This window comes from Bos grunniens, chromosome 2, assembly GCF_055505025.1.
Source record: "Bos grunniens cultivar Pamir isolate PY7600 chromosome 2, Bosgru_T2T1.0, whole genome shotgun sequence".
Taxonomy (NCBI): domain Eukaryota; kingdom Metazoa; phylum Chordata; class Mammalia; order Artiodactyla; family Bovidae; genus Bos; species Bos grunniens.
In genome coordinates this window covers 29,534,831-29,552,537 of record NC_141166.1, presented here as the reverse complement: position 1 = coordinate 29,552,537, position 17,707 = coordinate 29,534,831, and the positions used below count along the sequence as shown (strand labels likewise).

The following is a 17,707-nucleotide window of genomic DNA, read 5'->3' as shown; positions in this document are numbered from 1 at the left end:
AATTTAAAATTTGGGTTCTCACATTTTTAAGGTTTTGAATTTTTATTTGATTCTCTTTCTTTTCAAAGAACCAATTTTGAGTTTTATTGATTTCTGTTTATTATTTTCTTGTTTTCAGTTTTTTTTGATTTCTGCTCTAATTTTTGTTATGTGTTTTCTTCTGCTTGCTTAAACTTCAATTGCTCTTCTTTATCTGGTTTCTTAAAGCGTGAACTTAATTTATTGATTTTAGATCATTCTTATTTTCTAATGTGTGTATCCAATGCTATAAATTTCCTTCTAAGTACTGCTTTCACTTCATGCCACAAATTGTGATAAATTACATTTTCATTTATTTCAAAATATTTTAAAATTTTTCTTGAGATTTCTTCTTTGGCCCATGGATCGTCTAGAGAGGTGTTTTCCATATATTTGGGGATTTTCTAGCTATCTTCCTGTTATTGATTTCTAGTTTAAGTCCATTGTGGTTGAAGAATGTATCTTATGATTTCTAGTCTTCTAAATTTGTTAAGGCATGCTTTACGGTGGTCTGTATTGATGAACAGTTCACATCAGCTTGAGAAGGATGCGTATTCTGCTGCTGTTGGATGGTATATTCTATACTTTTGAGTGAAAGTGATAGTCACTCAGCCATGTCCAACTCTTTATGACCCCATGGACATGGAATTTCCCAGGCAAGAATACTGGAGTGGATTGCCATTTTCTTTGCCAAAATGTTAATTAGATCAAATCAAATAATTGTTCTGTTCAGGTCATCTATATCCTTACTGATCTTCTGCGTGCTTGATCTATCAGTTTCTGACAGAGGAGTGTTGAAGTCTTCAATTATAAAAGCTAATTTTTCTATTTCTCCTTTCAGTTCTATCAGTTTTTGCCTCATGTATTTTGATATGTTTTATTCTTTAAAAAAAAATCTTCCAATATTACTTTCTGTGATTTCTAGATCCTTGTCAAAAATTACAATTTGGCATTTATATACTTAAACATGGTAAAGCACAGTTGCTTTGCTTTGGAAACATTGGATTGCAGTGAGTCTGTTTCTGTTATCTATTGTGCTGGGCTATGCTAAGTCACTTCATGTGTCTAACTCTTTGCGACCCCATGGATTGTAGCACACCAGGTTCCTCTGTCCTTGGGATTTTCCAGAACGCTGGAGTGGGTTGACAAGCCCTCTTCCAGGGGATCTTCCCAACCCAGGGATGAACCCAGCTCTCTTGCATTGCAGGTGGATTCTTTAGCACTGAGACACCAGGGAACCCCTATCTATCGTGCAGAGTATGGCATTTGAAAAGTTATTTGTAGAAATAATTTAAAGTCTTAGAGGATTTTAATTTACTTCTACAGGTGCCTAAAAGCACTAGTGATCTGGTATAACCTTAACCTTAATACATGTTGCAATCTGAGTAAGGGTAGATTGACTTCATTTTCTCCTTATTCCTAAAGTTTGCTTCTTGGTCCCAGATCAAAACAGGGAGCAGTTCTTCCTTTCAAGGGCTTGGACACTGATACCTGCTCCTCTAGCTCCACAGGCTATCTAAATCAGCTTTTTGTCTGCTTCTTAAAATGCAGTATTTCCCCAGGCCAAAGCAACTGTGAACATTGGGTTTACCACCTCTGGATTCTGTTCCTTTCCTGGATCTTGACCCGAGTGTATCACTTTTCAGTCTTTTGCTAGTTTCTTAATGCTTTTAAGAAGATTTTGGGTATTTTTACAACCAGCTTTTAAGGTATATCAGACACCATTTATTGCATCCTCCTGGGTTACCTTTTAACTGTAGCCATCACTGCAAGTCACCACCTACGTACAGATGTAAGCTGATAGCACTTGACCCACTAGCAGAAACAGGGCAGATCTTTTGTTTTTGGCCTGAGTCCTCTCTTTCACCACAGCTTTAGGTATCCATGGGAATCTGCTCAGACATTCTCATGCGAGAAAAACCTGAATGTATGAGGAGTTTAGCATCTTACAGAGAAACCTTTGATCTAATGGAAATTGGGCTATAGAATACTCTCCTTTTCTCTATCTCAGAGGACAGTTGTCAGGTACACTGTACTTGATGCCTGAGAGAGTCCCCACATTTCAGCCTTAGCATTCTCTCAGTCTTCATCTTGAAATCTAATCCTAATTTAAATCAGTTCAGTTCAGTTCAGTCGCTCCATCGTGTCCTACTCTTTGTGACCCCATGAATCGCAGCACGCCAGGCCTCCCTGTCCATCACCAACTCCCGGAGTTCACTCAGACTCACATCCATCGAGTCAGTGATGCCATCCAGCCATCTCATCCTCTGTTGTCCCCTTCTCCTCCTGCCCCCAATCCCTCCCAGCATCACAGTCTTTTCCAATGAGTCAACTCTTCGCATGAGGTGGCCAAAGTACTGGAGTTTTAGCTTTAGCATCATTCCTTCCAAAGAAATCCGAGGGCTGATCTCCTTCAGAATGGACTGGTTGGATCTCCTTGCAGGCCAAGGGACTCTCAAGAGTCTTCTCCAACACCACAGTTCAAAAGCATCAATTCTTCGGTGCTCAGCCTTCTTCACAGTCCAACTCTCACATCCATACATGACCACTGGAAAAACCATAGCCTTGACTACATGGGCCTTTGTCAGCAAAGTAATGTCTCTGCTTTTCAATATGCTATCTAGGTTGGTAATAACTTTCCTTCCAAGGAGTAAGCGTCTTTTAATTTCATGGCTGCAGTCACCATCTGCAGTGATTTTGGAGCCCCCCAAAATAAAGTCTGACACTGTTTCCACTGTTTCCCCATCTATTTCCCATGAAGTGATGGGACCAGATGCCATGATCTTAGTTTTCTGAATGTTGAGTAGCCAACTTTTTCAACTCTCCACTTTCACTTTCATCAAGAGGCTTTTTAGTTCTTCTTCACTTTCTGCCATAAGGGTGGTGTCATCTGCATATTGAGGGTATTGATATTTCTCCCAGCAATCTTGATTCCAGCTTGTGTTTCTTCCTAATTTACATGATCCCCAGGTAAACCCTTATTTCAGGCTTTGATTTGAGGAGGAACCAGATTAAGACAAATTTTCAGAAGGTCAGATAGTTTGAATTATCTAGTGAACTATTACCAGAAGAAGCAGAAATTGAGGGAAAAAAAATTTAGGAGATATTGCTAACATCTGTTGGATCATAGAAAAAGCAAGAGAATTCCAGAAAAATATCTACTTCTGCTTCACTGACTATGCTAAAGTCTTTGACTGTGTAGATCACAACAAACTATGCAATATTCTTAAAGACACAGGAATACCAGACCACCTTACCTGCCTCCTGATAAATCTGTATGCAGGTCAAGAAGCAACAGTTGGACCCGGACATGGAACAATGGACTGGTTCCAAATTGGGAAAAGAGTTCATCAAGGCTGTATATTGTCACCTTGATTATTTAACTTATATGCAGAGTACATCATGCAAAATGCCAGACTGGATGAAGCATAAGCTGGAATCAAGATTGTGGGGAAAAATATCAATAATCTCAGATATGCAGATGACACCACCCTTATGGCAGAAAGTCAAGAAGAACTAAAGAACCTCTTGATAAAAGTGAAAGAAGACAGTGTAAAAGCTGGCTTAAATTTCAACATTCAAAAAACTAAGATCATGGCATCTGGTCTCATCACTTCATGGCAAATAGATGGGGATACAAGGAAACAGTGACAGACTTTATCTTCTTGGGCTCCAAAATCACTGCAGATAGTGACTGCAGCCATGAAATTAAAAGACACTTGCTCCCTGGAAGAAAAGCTATGACCAACCTAGACAGCACATTAAAAAGCAGAGATATTATTTTGCTGACAAAGGTCCATCTAGTCAAAGTTATGGTTTTTCCAGTAGTCATGTATGGATGTGAGAGTTGGACTATAAAGAAAGCTGAGCATGGAAGAACTGATGCTTTTGAACTGTGGAGTTGGAGAAGACTCTTGAGAGTCCCTTGGACTGCAAGGAGATCAAACTAATCAATCCTAAATGAAATCAGTTGTGAATATTCATTGGAAGGACTGATGCTGAAGCTGTAATATTTTGGCCACCTGATGTGAAGAACCAACTGATTGGAAAAGACCCTGATGCTGGGAAAGATTGAAGGCAGGAGGAGAAGGGGATGGCAGAGGATGAGATGGTTGGGTGGCATCACTGAATCAATGGACATGAGTTTAAGCAAGCTCTAGGAGTTTGTGAAGGACAGGGAAACCTGGCATGCTACAGCCCATGGGGTCACAAAGAGTTGGACACAACTGAGCAACTAAACTGAACAAAGGAGATATTGTAGTATACTTATATGTTGATGAAAATAATCAGGCATGCAGGCAATAAGTAATGGCTTAGGAGAACATTGCCGTTTTGATGTCCTTGAGTAGGCTTTTAGCTTTAAGCTTTAAGAGAACATCCATTTTTCTTCCCTGACCAACCATCCAGATGTCCATTATTCACTGAGACAGAACATCTCTAACAAAAACAAAAGTCACTTGAATTAGTTTCCTACGGCTGCTGAAACAAAGTATGACAAACTGGGGACTTAAATGATAGACATTTATTGTCTCACAGTTCTGGAGGCTAGAAGTCTAGAATCAACATGTTATGAGAGTTGGTTCCTTCTTGGGCTGTAAGGATCTACTCAGGGCCCCTCTCTTTGGCTTATTGGTGGCCATCTTCTCCCTGTATCTCTTCATGTCATCTCCCCTCTATGAATGTCTGTCTCCAATTTCCTCTTTTTGTAAGGAAGGTGATCATACTGGACTAGGGTCCACCCTAATGATCTCATCTTAAATTATTTACATCTATAACATTCTTATTTTCAAATAACATCATGTTCTGAGGTACAAGAGATTAGTACTTCAACATATGAGTTTTAGGGGGGACAGGATTCAACCCATAAGAATTGCCAAGGCTTATTAATTTATCCTTCAAACTATCTCTCTTATATGTCCTCTTTGACTCCAATTCAGGTCCTTATGTGGCATGCCACACTATTTCAGCAGTTCTTCTGGCATGTTTCCACCCCTTTCCCAGTCTCTAGTCCATCCTTACACAGAAATGTGAGATTGTTCTTCTTAAGCTCAGCTTTCATGGTGTCACTCCCTTGCTCAACAGACCTTCACTGGTTTCCCATTTTCTATCAAATTATATCATCCAAATCATATAACCTGCTCCTCTGCAATAAGAACTAAACTTACCTTCCTTTTTAAAAATACCCATCTTTTTCTCCCCAATTTCCTTCTTAGAAATAAAAAGGGAATGAATAAGGGGGACATGTGGGTAAGTGCAGGAGTTGCCCAGTTTAATGAGAACTAGGTACAAATGAATGCGACTGGTCTAGTGCTGGGTTTAGAAACATTTCCTGAACACACCAAGTAGAGGCGGAGAGAGAAAAAATAGCAGCATGACCATGACTCTGTGCCATCAAGAACTAGTCACTTAACTTCTCTGGGTTGCTTAATTGGATGAGATGTGTGGCCAAATCCCAGTTCTTCAGAGGAACAAAATCTTGTTATCTGCCCATGTGCTTACATCTGGGAATGTTAAATGAGTTTGAGAGTACCTTGAAAGTATAAAGCTTTGCAAATAGGACATTCTGATGTTTGACTGGGCTGAGTATGAATGATCAGATCACTCACTCCCTTGTAAGATTTTTAAGCTACCATTACTTTTCAGACAAAGATCTGTCTAGTCAAAGCTATGGTTTTTCCAGTAGTCATGTATGGATATGAGAGCTGGACCATAAAGAAGGCTGAGCACCAAAGAATTGATGCTTTTGAACTGTGGTGTTGGAGAAGACTTGAGAGTCCCTTGGACTGCAAGAAGATCCAACCAGTCAATCCTAAAGGAAATCAATCCTGAATATTCCTTGGAGGGACTGATGCTGAGGCTGAAGCTCCAAAACTTTGACCACCTGATGTGAAGAGCTGACTCATTGGAAAAGACCCTGATGCTGGGAAAGATTAAAGGCAGGAGGAGAAGGGGCTGACAGAGGTTGAGATGGTTGGCATCACCAACTCGATAGACATGACTTTGAGCAAGCTCTGGGAGTTGGTGATGGACAGGGAATACTGCGGTGCTGCAGTCCATGGGGTTGAAAAGAGTCAGACATGACTGAGCAACTGAACAAGCTACCAGGAGCAAACTGGGAAGAGTCAGCAAAATATCATTTAACGTGTGTACACTTTGATTGTAGCACCTGTGTGTTGATTTTTGGGAGCACAAAGAATGGGGCAGCCCTGGCAGGGGCTATAATATTGGAGGTGGAGACCCTTATAAAACAGCAGAGTCCAGGCCCGTCCAGGTTGGTGATGCCATCCAACCATCTCAACCTCTGTCGGCCCCTTTTCCTCTTGCCTTCAATCTTCCCCAGCCTCAGGGTCTTTTCCAGTGACATGGAAGGATGGGCAACTGGACCACACAGCATGGCTGGATACGTGTAAAGAAGGCTGCCATTCCAGCTGTGGTCCCACCCTTAGTATCCTCACTTCAGGAATGGTCACTGGAAGGAAAACAAGACAGAAGCACTCTCCAGCAGCACTGGGAAACTGTGCTCTCCTCACCCCAGTCACTGTTCTGGCCCCACCTCTCTCACATCCAAACCTGACCTGTCCTGCCTCAAGGAAAGTCACAGAGTGTTCGCATCAAAGTCACTTTATTGATCCAGGTTTTGATCATCCCGGAACTGCCCCTCTGGAGGGCAATGAGGAGGGCACTGGGGCAAAGAGGCTTCACATGAAGTCTCAGTCGGCGACAAGGTTGTGGCCCACAGTGGGGGGCGACTCAAAGAAGCCCTGAAACCAGAAACAGAAGATCGGAATCAGTACGTGGGGAGGTGGCCCCTCTCTCACCTACTCCTCCCCCAGATGCCTCTATAACAGCCTGATTTGAGTCAGCCCGCAATGACTCAGCCCATCAATTGAGGGCCTGTCACCTTTACTCCCACACAGAATTCACAGAGCTCTTGTCCCGTGGTTTTCCCTTGGGCTTGGGCTAGAGAAGAATGGCAGCGCCTTATTTGCTTTCACAAAAGCTCTCCAACAACCTGTTCTTCAAGGTGGGTCTGTCACTCAGCTCTGGGTGTGTGGAGCCAGCAAAAGATCTGGGCTTTGGAAGCACAGCTGCCATCCTATGAGTGGGAAGTGGTTTCCTAGGAGAGCATGAGGGGCTAGAAGCCCCCAGAGGTGCAGACTGCTTCTGGAGAGCCAGCTCCACAGCCAACACCTTTGTCTCCCCTAGACCAGATTGATCAGCTCCTTACAGGTCTCAGTGTTCACTCTCACTCTCCTTATAGTCCATCCCCGATATCACTGGCGTGGCCTCTTAATATCATACCACATTATAATATCCCCCTCCTCAGAATCTCCCAGTCAACTTGCCACCACACTTGGAATAAAATCCAAACTTTCACCAAGATCTATGAGCTGGTGTGTGGTCAACCCTGGACCTACTTCTCCAACCTAATCTTCTACCACTGACTTTCCCATCTGTTCCTCAGACATGCCATAGTATCCTTGTCTCCAGACATGTTCATTGTGTTGTCCTCTTCCTGGGAGGCCCTTCCTTCATATCTTCTGTTGGCTACCACCTTCTTGTAATTTAGGTCTTAGTCAAAAAAAAAAAAAAAAACTTTTGTCAATGTGGAGGTCTGATGTCTGGGGCAGCCCCATCCCCACTGCAGTGTCTGAGCAGAAAGAAGGGCAGGAGCTGTGCAATGGAAAGGATTAAGAATCAGGAGACCTCAGCCCAGTCTTGGGTCTGCCAATAACCTCCTATGCAACCCTGAGTAAGTTGCTGGACTAGCCTGGGCCTCAAAGTCTCAGATGTAAAGATAGATGGGAGGGCTAGATGGGTGTTTTCAACCTGGATTCTGAAGAGTTCAAGCCTCCTAAGGAGGTAACCCAGAGCCTTGCCCAGGTGACTTGCCCAGGGTACAAAGTAGAGCAAAGTCAGGAATTGCTGAAGTCTTCTGGACTCTCTCTCCTGTTCATCCAAAGAAGCTTTGCTATCACTTCCTGTATACAAGGGAGTGTGTGGAGAAAGGAGGACCTTTTACTCAATATTGAAAACTCTGCAGTTTTCCGTGTCTATTGTAAACTCAATGCCGATGCATGATTGTCTGCGATGATCATTAGAGATGCCTGGAACCTGCATCACGACCCCAATCTCTTACATGGATGTTCACTAGTAGTCTGAGAAAGGCAGGAAAGTGGGGGTACCCTTCAATTGGGAGAGATCTTTTCTTCAGCTTCTCTGTTCACAGCCCAATACCCACTCTCTCCTTCACACCTGCCTCCCTCCTTTAAACATGTCCTTGGCAATTCCAACCTCCCCTGAAAAAGCGAGAGCCTCTCACCTTGACTGGGTTAGCCACCTCATGTTTCAGAACCTTTGAAACCACTTTGGAGGTAAAGCATTGATCCTTGTTCACCTTGACCATTGGGCTCTGTGAGGAGGGAAGCCAGGAGTCAAGAAGGAGGTTGAAAAGGGTGTCAGGGCCCCAGAGAAAAAGAGATAGAACTCAAAGTCAGGGCTTTAGAAGTCTTGAGAAGACACATGAGTCTCACCTTGGGGAACAGGAGTCGAAGTTTCTCCTCTTGCTTGCCCCTAGAAGAGATGAGGATGACAAATGGGACCTAGGCTTGCCAGAACCCCTGTCCTCTGCCTTTGCAGGTCACTAAGGCTCATGGAATTTTCTCCTGCAGATCCAAGATAGGACCTCTGAATCATTCACAGAGTACTCCTGGCAGTTCTTTCCTGCAGTTTGAACACCCATTCCCTCCCTGCTCCATCCCTCCACTAGACGGCATGGGCTGACCACAGGCTTCACACACCTCACCCCCGGGGTTCTGGTGGGGAAGGCTGCTGGCCCACTCCTCACACATGGATCCTCAGGATGGAGTTTGCTGGTGTGACCCATTTTCTGGGTCATCACTTCCTGGGTCATGTCATCCTTCCAGAACAAATCTGCAGGGTGAAAGATGTGGTGAATTAACACCTGGGATGCTCTGACTGGCCCACTCCAGGGACCAGGGTGAAGCAAACACTCCCCCTTTCCCTCAAAGTAAGACAAAGAATCACAATTTGTGGAGAGAATTAAATGAGATGGCACATAAAAGTTGCTTAGCACAGTGCCTGGCATGTAATATATATTTGGCTAAGATTAGGACTGTACTTTTCTCATTAACTCATTTGATACTATTGTGAGGATTGAATGAGATTCGGGATGTGAAGAGTGCTGTGAAAACTCTAAGGCAGTGAGTGATCCCCAAACTTCAGGGTACATCAGAATCTTCTGCAAGGCTTGTTAAGCACAGATTGCTGTTCTTCCCTTCTAGAGTTCCTGATTCCGGAGGTCTGGGGTGAAGTTCATGAGTTAGCAATTTGAAGAAGTTTCCTGGTGATGCTGATACTACTGGTCTGAGGATGCATGTTGAGAATGACTGCGCTAAGGCATTACACACATATTAGACATCAGTAATGATAGTAGTAATATGAATTCTGGCCAGATTTCCTATCTGACTCTTCCCTCATTCATGAAAGTCTCCTCTAAGAAATGGTCAACCATCTGTCTTCAAAGGACTTCCCACTCCCTTCCTTCCTCTTTTGTATTTGTCATACAATTTATTATGCTTCCTACTCAGAGGTTTAAGTGTGTGTGTGTATGTATGTTTTCCTGGCTGAGAATTTAAAGATTCCTGGTTCTGGAAAAAATCTGCTAGTGCCTGGAGTTGGGGCTAGTCTCAAGGAATTAGATGCTGACCTTTTCCAGGGGCTTCTTCTAGAAGCCTGTGCTGGGCCCTTCCAGGGGTTTGAGGGCAAACAGCCTGCCCTTCCAGGTCCATCCCCATTCTGGTCTCTCCCCATTCTCCATGAAGTGAACATGATAGAGAGAGTCAAGTAGAGACATTAGGGGAAGAAAGCCTGTTCTCAGATCAAAAGCCCCTCACTATACCTCTGTATGTAACAAAGCCCCAGCCTTTCTTCTCTAGCTCTTACTCACCGTGGGGCGTAATCTGCTGGAGTAAAACTTGCAAGTGCTTGAAGACCGGGGTGGTAAATCCTGGGAGGGGCCAGAGCTGCCCCACTCCCACTTGGCTCTGACCATCTGAGGGCAAAAAAGTGGTGTGAGAAAGGATCTTGACTAGAAGCCTTCCAAATTCCAGTTGAAATAAAGCAGATTCCTTCCACTATCTCCCCTGGGTTCAATGGTCCCTGTCCCCCTCACCTGACCCCCTCCTCTTTTCAGGTCTTCCTTTTTATTCTTCCCTCCCCCCATCACCACCTTCCCTGTTTGTTAACCCCTGCCACCTCATTCACTTTTGGTAGCAACTTCCAGATAAGAGCCAAGCTTACAGGCAAAGAGCAGCCCATGGAGGGTGAGGTAAGCAGATATTCAAAAAGCCACACACATAAATGGATAATCAGGTGAACAGGTTGGGCATGGAAAGTGGGGGAATTGCATTTAGGGAAGGCTTTAAAGCCTGGAGGGGATTGAAGGGGACTGGAGTGTGGCTCAGTTGGTAAAGAATCATTCCATCCTTGGGTCAGGAAGACCCCTTGGAGGAGGAAATGGCAACCCACTCCTGTATTCTTGCCTGCATAATTCCATGGACAGAGGAGCCTGGTGGGCTATAATCCATGGGGTCGCAAAGAGCTGGACACAACTGAGTATGTGAGTACGCATGAGCACACACGCATGACAATTGGAGAGGAGTCCTGAAATCTTTAGAGGAAGAAAGTATTGGTATGCATAGGTTTTGAGTGTCTGGATCCTTGTCCTGAAGGCTAAAATTTGCCACTGGGCATATGGAAAGGCTAGGGGGATGGAGATAATCCCTAATGCTATACACTTTTCTCATTCCAAGTAGATGGGGTAGGGTTGGAGTCTGTCTTTTTTTTGTTTGCTTATTTCTTATTTCTTTTTTCTTTTTTTTTGAGTGTGGGGGTGTTGTTTGTTTTCGACGGTGGAATTACCATGAGTCATTATGGAAAGGAAATTCTCCTCCCTATTTAAATGGATTCTATTATTTCCCTGGCTTTGAGAAGGAGGAAAACGTCATACTAAGAAGGAATATAAGTTCTGGAAGGAGATATCGTTCTCTGGGGCAGCGTTCCCAGAACTGGCAGGGTGACCCGGACACCCTCAGTCAAACCTACAGGGGCACCTGGCGCTGTCCGCGGTGCTGAGCGGTGGCCAAATCCTGGCATGGAGGAAGCTCTGAGCTGTAAAGAGAGCTAGGCATCCCTAAGAAGCTTGAGGGTTCTACCCTCTCCCCACCCCCACCCACCGGGCCTCCTCCTACAGGTTTTCGTGAATTCTCTGCACTGGCCTCTAAACCCAAGAATCGGGCCATCAGAGCTGGCGCCAGCCTAGGAGTTTGCGGCGTCTGCCCGAAGCTCCGGGTGCTGGAATCCTCGAGTCTGCGCAGTCGGTCTCTGGCTGCTCAAATGTGAGTCAGCGATGGCGCAGTGAAGGGGGAGGAAGAAGATGGACCTTTTCGCCTCATCTTCTTTTCCCCCAGCCTAGCCCTCCCATTCTTCCCGGAAACTGGATCACAAATACCAGGCTCCAGGGGCTTACAAAGAAGTCTTGATTCATCTCTCGGCCCAGTCTTCTCCCAGGGCCCGGATACCCGGGATCCCTGCTCCTACTGTCCAGAGATCCTGGCCCCTGACTATCCCTGAGGCATAGGCATCTCTTCCCCCGCTCCTCGGCAAGTCTTGCTTCTCTTGTGGCCGCACATGCCAGTTTTACTTCCCTGAGCCCCTGTGTTTTCCGTCCTTTTTCCTAATTCCCAATCTTCCCCTGAGTCGGCTTCTCTTAGGTCCAGATCCCATACACCGAGCCCCATTCCAAGCCTGCGCGTCCTTCCGCGCACTTTTCTTTTCTTACCCCCTAAACACATTGTTTTCCTCCAAAGTTCCTAACCTTGAGGTCCCCAGACCCACTTCACTCAGAACCACTCTCTGGCCCTGCCCGCACCCCACCCCAGGTTTCCTCCTGACCGTGACCACTAACGTCGCTGGAGCCCCCCAGGCGGCTGTTCAGCAGCAAGAAGCAGACGAGCAGCCAGAGCCCCCGGAAGCCCCCGAGCCACGGCTGGCGCTGCATCCTCCCGGGCTTGCTGCGCTGGTTCCCCACCTAAGTCGAAGAGATGGCAGTCAGCTGTCGGAGGGACTGCGCCAGACTGTCGATTCCCACCCGCTGGCTAGCCAGACTGAATCTGCACAACCCTCCCTTGGCAGCTGGGCCAATCGCTGGCGGGCCCTGCCCCTGCCTACGCCTACCCAGCTCCTACCGGCCCCACAGCCACCCAAACCTAGGAGCCCACTCCTCTTTTAATAAAACAGATCCCAAGGACTACTGCCTCTATTCCCAGTCCCAAAGTTGGAGAGAGGGCTTGCATGTAAAATGCTGGTGTGAAATGCACCTGCCTCATAGATTTGTTGTGAGGGTTAAATATGTACAGCAACTGGATAGCTGGCATTCAATGAATCTAGTCTATTTTGATTTTCCTGATACTTACTTCACCCTTACCTACCTTAAAATCCCCAACCATCATGGGTTTGACCTGTTAAGTATATGCAAAACTATCTTCTCCACATCCACTGCCATCATCCTAGTTCAAATCACTGTACCCATTTTAATAGAGCTATTGCAATAACTAACCACTGAATAACTAACTGATCCATAGCTTCCACACTTTCTTAGTTACAGGCTAATATTTGAGCTTCCTAAGCTCTAGACATTTGAATATCTTTTTTATTAAACTTAAAATTTTATTATGAAAGTTTTCAAATATTAAAAATGAGAAGACTCAAATGAATAAACATGAAACATGAATATTCTTATCACCCAGACTTAAGAGTTATTAAGATTTTGTCACAATTGCTTCTTTTACTTGCTGAAGTGTTTAAGAGTAATTTACAGACACCATGACATTTCACTCCTAAATAATTCAATATACATCTTTTAGAATTAATGATATTTTTCTACATAGCCACAATACCATTATGATACCTATGGCAGGCTGAATAATGAACCCCAAAGATGTCCACGTCTGAATCCCTGAAATAGTGACCATGTTTTTTTACATAGAAAAAGGGACTTTGCAGGTGTGATTAGCCTTTGAAGATAGTTCACTTCAAATGGGGAGAATATGCTGGATTTTCTGAGTGTGTGCAACATCATCACAAAGGTCTTCACAGAGAGAAGCAGGAGGGTTAGAGTCAGTAGTGGAGGATATAACATTGGAAGCTAGGGGTTGGAGTGATTCAAGGAAGGGGCCAAGCCAAGGAATGCAAACAGCCTCTAGAAGCTGAAAAGGTAAGAATGTGTTTTCTCCCTTTAAACCTCCAGAAGGAGCAGAGACCTGCTGACATTTTATTTATTATCTTTAAAAATATTTATTTATTTATTTTTGGCTCTGCTGGGTCTTGGTTACTTCTTGTGGACTTCTCCTCGTTGCAGAGAGTGGGGTACTTTCTTCGTGCAGTGCCCAGTTTTCTCATAGTGGTAGCTTCTTTTGTTGTGGAGCACTGGCTCTAGGCATGTGGACTTCAGTAGTTGTGGCACATGGGCTTCACTGTCCCGTGGCATGTGGAATCTTCCAGACCAAGGATCAAACTGGTGTCCCCTGCATTGGCAGGCAGAATCTTAACACCTGGGCCACCAGGAAGTCCACACATTTTAATTTTAGACTTCTGACTTCCAGAAATATAAGATAACAAAATTGTTTTGGGGGCACTAAGTTTGATTTGCTGTGACTTGTTACACCAGCATTTGGAAATCAACACAATGTCTATTCCCTAATTAACACAATTCTCTAATACTTTCAGATGTGTGTGTGCTCACTTGCATCTGACTCTGTAGCCCCATGGACTGTGTAGCCCACCAGGCTAATCTGTCCATGGAATTTTCCAGGCAAGAATCTTGGAGTGTGTTGCCATTTATTTCTCCAAGGACATCTTCCCAACCCAGGGATCAAACTCATGTCTCCTGCATCATCCTGCACTGGCAGGCAGATTCTTTATCACAGAGCCAACTGGGAATCCCCAATACTTCCAGATACAACTCCTTTAACAGATGAATGGTGTGTGAATATTTTCTCCAACTCTGAGCATTTCATTTTAAATTTTTAATAGTGCTTTTTTTTTTGAAGAGCAAAATGTTTAATTTTGAGGAAATCTCATTTATTAAGTTTATCTTTTATGGCTAAAGCTTTTTTGGTTCTTGGAAATGTTTGCCTACCCCAAACTCACAAAGATTTTCTTCTATGTTTTCTTCCAAATATTTGGCAGACCACATAAAATCAATCAGAAAGCATTCTCTCTTTTGTTACGCTCTGAAAGAGTTTCAGTATGATTTTTTTGAAAGAAAAAATTAGAACTATCTTTATTGACAGATGACATGATCTGGATACAAATTATTTTATTCTTTAAATTTTGTATTGGGGTATAGCCGATTAACAATGTTGTGACAGTTTCAAGTGAACAGAGAAAGGACTCAGCTATACATATACATGTATCCATTCTCTCCCATTCCCCTCCTGTGAAGGTGCCACATAGCATTAAACAGAGTTCCATGTATTATACAGTAGGTCCTTGCTGGTTATTCATTTTAAATATAGCAGTGTGTATATGTCCACCCCAAACTCCCTAACTATTCCTCCGCCCCAACCCTTCCCCCTGGCAACCGTGTTTGTTTTCCAAGTCTGTGAGTCTCTTTCTGTTTTTTAAATAAGTACATTTGTATCTTTTTTTTTTTTTGGATTCCACACATAAGAGGGGTCATACGATATTTCTCCTTCTCTGTCTGACTTACTTCACTCAGTATGACAATCTCTAGGTCTATCCATGTTGCTGCAAATGGCATTATTTCATTCTTTTTTATGACTAATAGTCCACTGTATATATGTACCACCTCTTCTCTATCCATTCCTCTGTCAATGGACATTTAGGTTGCTTCCATGTCTTGGTTATTGTAAACAGTGCTGCAATGAACATTGGGATGCATGTATCATTTTGGATCATGTTTTCTTCCAGATATATGCCCAGGAATGGAACTGCAGGGTCATATGGTAGCTCTGGGCTTCCCAGGTGGCGCCAGTGGTAAAACAAAAACCAAAAAACAACTGCCTGCTAATGCAGTAGACTTGAGATGCAGGTTCAGTCCCTGGGTCGGGAAGATCCTCTGGAGGAGAACACAGCAACCTACTCCAGTATTCTTGCCTGGAGAATCCCATGGACAGAAGAGCCTGGCAGGCTACGGTCCATAAGGTTGCAGAGTCGGACATGAATGAAGCTACTTAGCATGTGTGCGTGCATGGTAGCTCTATTTTGAATATTTTAAGGAGCCTCCATACTGTCCTCCATAGTGGCTGTTCCAATTTACATTCCCACCAACAGTGTAGGAGGCTTCTCCACACTCTCTCCAGCAGAGTTTCTGTATGATTAATATTTTTCTGAGTGTATGGACTTAGAATTTCTTTGTGAGTAAGTTTTATTACAATTTTAATTTCTTTAGCTATTCAGATATTTTATTTCTTTTCACATCTCTTTTGGAAACTTGAATTTTTCAAAAAATTTATTCACAACATTTAAGCTATCACATTTGTTAGCATAAAGATATTCATATTTCTTTATTATCCTTTAAATAGCTGCAGAAATTTGAAGTGATTTCACTTTTTAAATTCCTGATTTTGATACTTTGTATTTTTCTGTCTTTTTACTCATCAGTGTAACTAGAGATAAATATTATTGATCATTTTAAAGAACTGACATTTGGTCTTATTGCTTTTTCTCTCTGGTTTGCCCGTTTTATTGATATCCATTCTTTATTATTATTTCCTTCTATTTTTTTTTGAGTTTCACTTATTGTTTCCTAACTTCTTGAGTTGGTAGCTTAGATCATTGATTTAAATGTTTTATTCTTTGCAATAAAGGCATGTAGATCTATACATTTCCCTTTAAGCATTAGTTTTTCATGTTTTGACTATCAATGATTAATGTTTTCTAATTTTTCTTGTGACTCTTTGGACCCATGGATTATTTAGAAGGATGTTGCTATAGGGGATTTTTAAAGGCTTTTTGGCTATTTACTTATTTTTTAAATTTCAATGTGGCCTGAGAACATACTTCATATGACTTAAAAATTTCAAAAACAGGCTGTCCTAGAACTGCCCCTGTAGATAGCAAGGTGGCTGGGGTGGGGAGGACAGAAATGCTTCAATTAGCTGCAAAGTTTTGCTTGGAGAAGGAAATAGTTCAAAGAAACCCTAAAATGGTAGGAAACATGGGATTCTCAATTTGTGTGTATATGTGCTATATCACTCCCCCTCTAAAATGTAAATTCCTCCTCCCGTAATAAAGAACAGGCTCTAATAACTGTCCTGATTTGTGCAAGCCCTGAGGCACAGTGAGTCAGCACCTGCCCCACAAACTGGCCTCACCTTGGCTTCTGTGTTTGATCTTTTCTCCAGCCCCTTGATTTTCCCTTTGTTTTAGAGCCAGTCAAGGACCCTCACCTGGAGAACAGCAGATTGTTGTTTGCAGACTACACCATGGTAACCAGTTCTTATCATGGGGCTCACTCAGTGCTGATATGTTACCCTAGCAACCGATCTGGGCGAAGGAAGCACAGTTGCCATGGTGACAGGAGTCAGAAGCTGTTCCCTTGGTGAGTGTGCAGGTCTGGATTCCCCCTGAGGCTCAAGCTCCTCTGGGTAGAGTTCATGGCCAGCTAGAGGTGCTCAGCCTTGTGCAATTGCCCAGTCCAAGCCTCCAGAGCATCCCTTGAGCTGAAACAATACTTCCTAGCAGATCTGTGTGTTCTACTCTTGCCCTCTCTCAGTACATTCTCCAACAGTGCTAGGATAGTCTTTTAAAAAAATTTACATCATCATTCTATTCATTTCCTTAAAACCTCTGGTGATTTTCTTCTGCCCTTTGTGTAAGAACTAGTATTCTTTACTATGACGTACAGGGACAGGAGAAAATGGACATCTTAGCTCAAGCAAAGAGAGAAAGTTTGCCCTTCCTCCATCTTTTTCTTCTATTAAGATCCTCTATGAATTGGATGATGCCTACCTGCATGGGTGGTCTTCTTTACCTTTTCTCTTTTTTTTTTTTTTTTGACTGTACAGGGTCTTCACTGCTGTGCTCAGGCTTCTCTTGTTTCAGGGCATGGGCTCTAGAGCATGCAGGCTCGCAGCTGCAACACTAGGACTCTCTAGTTGCCAGGCACAGGCTTAGTTGTCTCAGGGCATGTGGAATCTTAGTTCCCTGACCGGGAATTGAACTTGAATCCCCTTCATTGGAATTCTTTACTCAATCTACTGATTTCAAATTCTAATCTCTTCCAGAGACACTTTCACAGGGACACGTAGAAATAACGTTTTCCTAGCTGTCTGGGCATCCCTTCAGATCAGATCAGTCGCTCAGTCATGTCCGACTCTTTGCGACCCCATGAATCGCAGCACGCCAGGCCTCCCTGTCCATCACCAACTCCCAGAGTTCACTGAGACTCACATCCATCGAGTCAGTGATGCCATCCAGCCATCTCATCCTCTGTCATCCCCTTCTCCTCCTCCCTCCTCCAATCCCTCCCAGCATCAGTCTTTTCCAATGAGTCAACTCTTTGCATGAGGTGGCCAAAGTACTGGAGTTTCAGCTTTAGCATCATTCCTTCCAAAGAAATCCCAGGGCTGATCTCCTTCAG

General features: G+C 43.6%; 1 protein-coding gene across 2 annotated transcripts; it reads right to left on the bottom strand.

Moving 5' to 3' along the window:
* Positions 1 to 6,623: 6,623 nt before the first annotated feature.
* RESP18 (regulated endocrine specific protein 18) lies at positions 6,624 to 16,571 on the bottom strand. 2 transcript variants are annotated; one of them, XM_086338556.1, is made up of 7 exons: positions 16,515 to 16,571; positions 11,995 to 12,130; positions 9,989 to 10,093; positions 8,820 to 8,952; positions 8,553 to 8,592; positions 8,342 to 8,431; positions 6,624 to 6,779 (listed from the first exon to the last, which is right to left on the bottom strand). In XM_086338556.1, exons 1-7 carry the CDS (start codon positions 16,569 to 16,571, stop codon positions 6,729 to 6,731), a joined length of 612 nt encoding a protein of 203 aa, XP_086194682.1. In that variant the 3' UTR covers positions 6,624 to 6,728. The 2 variants fall into 2 exon arrangements, with proteins under 2 accessions (XP_086194682.1, XP_086194672.1); XM_086338546.1 differs by lacking the exon at positions 16,515 to 16,571 and having other exon boundaries at positions 11,995 to 12,240.
* Positions 16,572 to 17,707: the final 1,136 nt, after the last annotated feature.

What these genes read in the sequence shown, in the direction of transcription:
- RESP18 (XM_086338556.1), bottom strand. Translation starts at nt 16,571, where the DNA reads ATGATAAGAACTGGTTACCATGGTGTAGTCTGCAAACAACAATCTGCT. An exon ending in ACCAGAACCCCGGGGGTGAG is followed by an intron (nt 8,593 to 8,819) that starts GTGTGTGAAGCC and finishes CATCTCTTCTAG; the next exon opens with GGGCAAGCAAGAGGAGAAAC. An exon ending in AGGTGGCTAACCCAGTCAAG is followed by an intron (nt 6,780 to 8,341) that starts GTGAGAGGCTCT and finishes TTCTGGTTTCAG; the next exon opens with GGCTTCTTTGAGTCGCCCCC.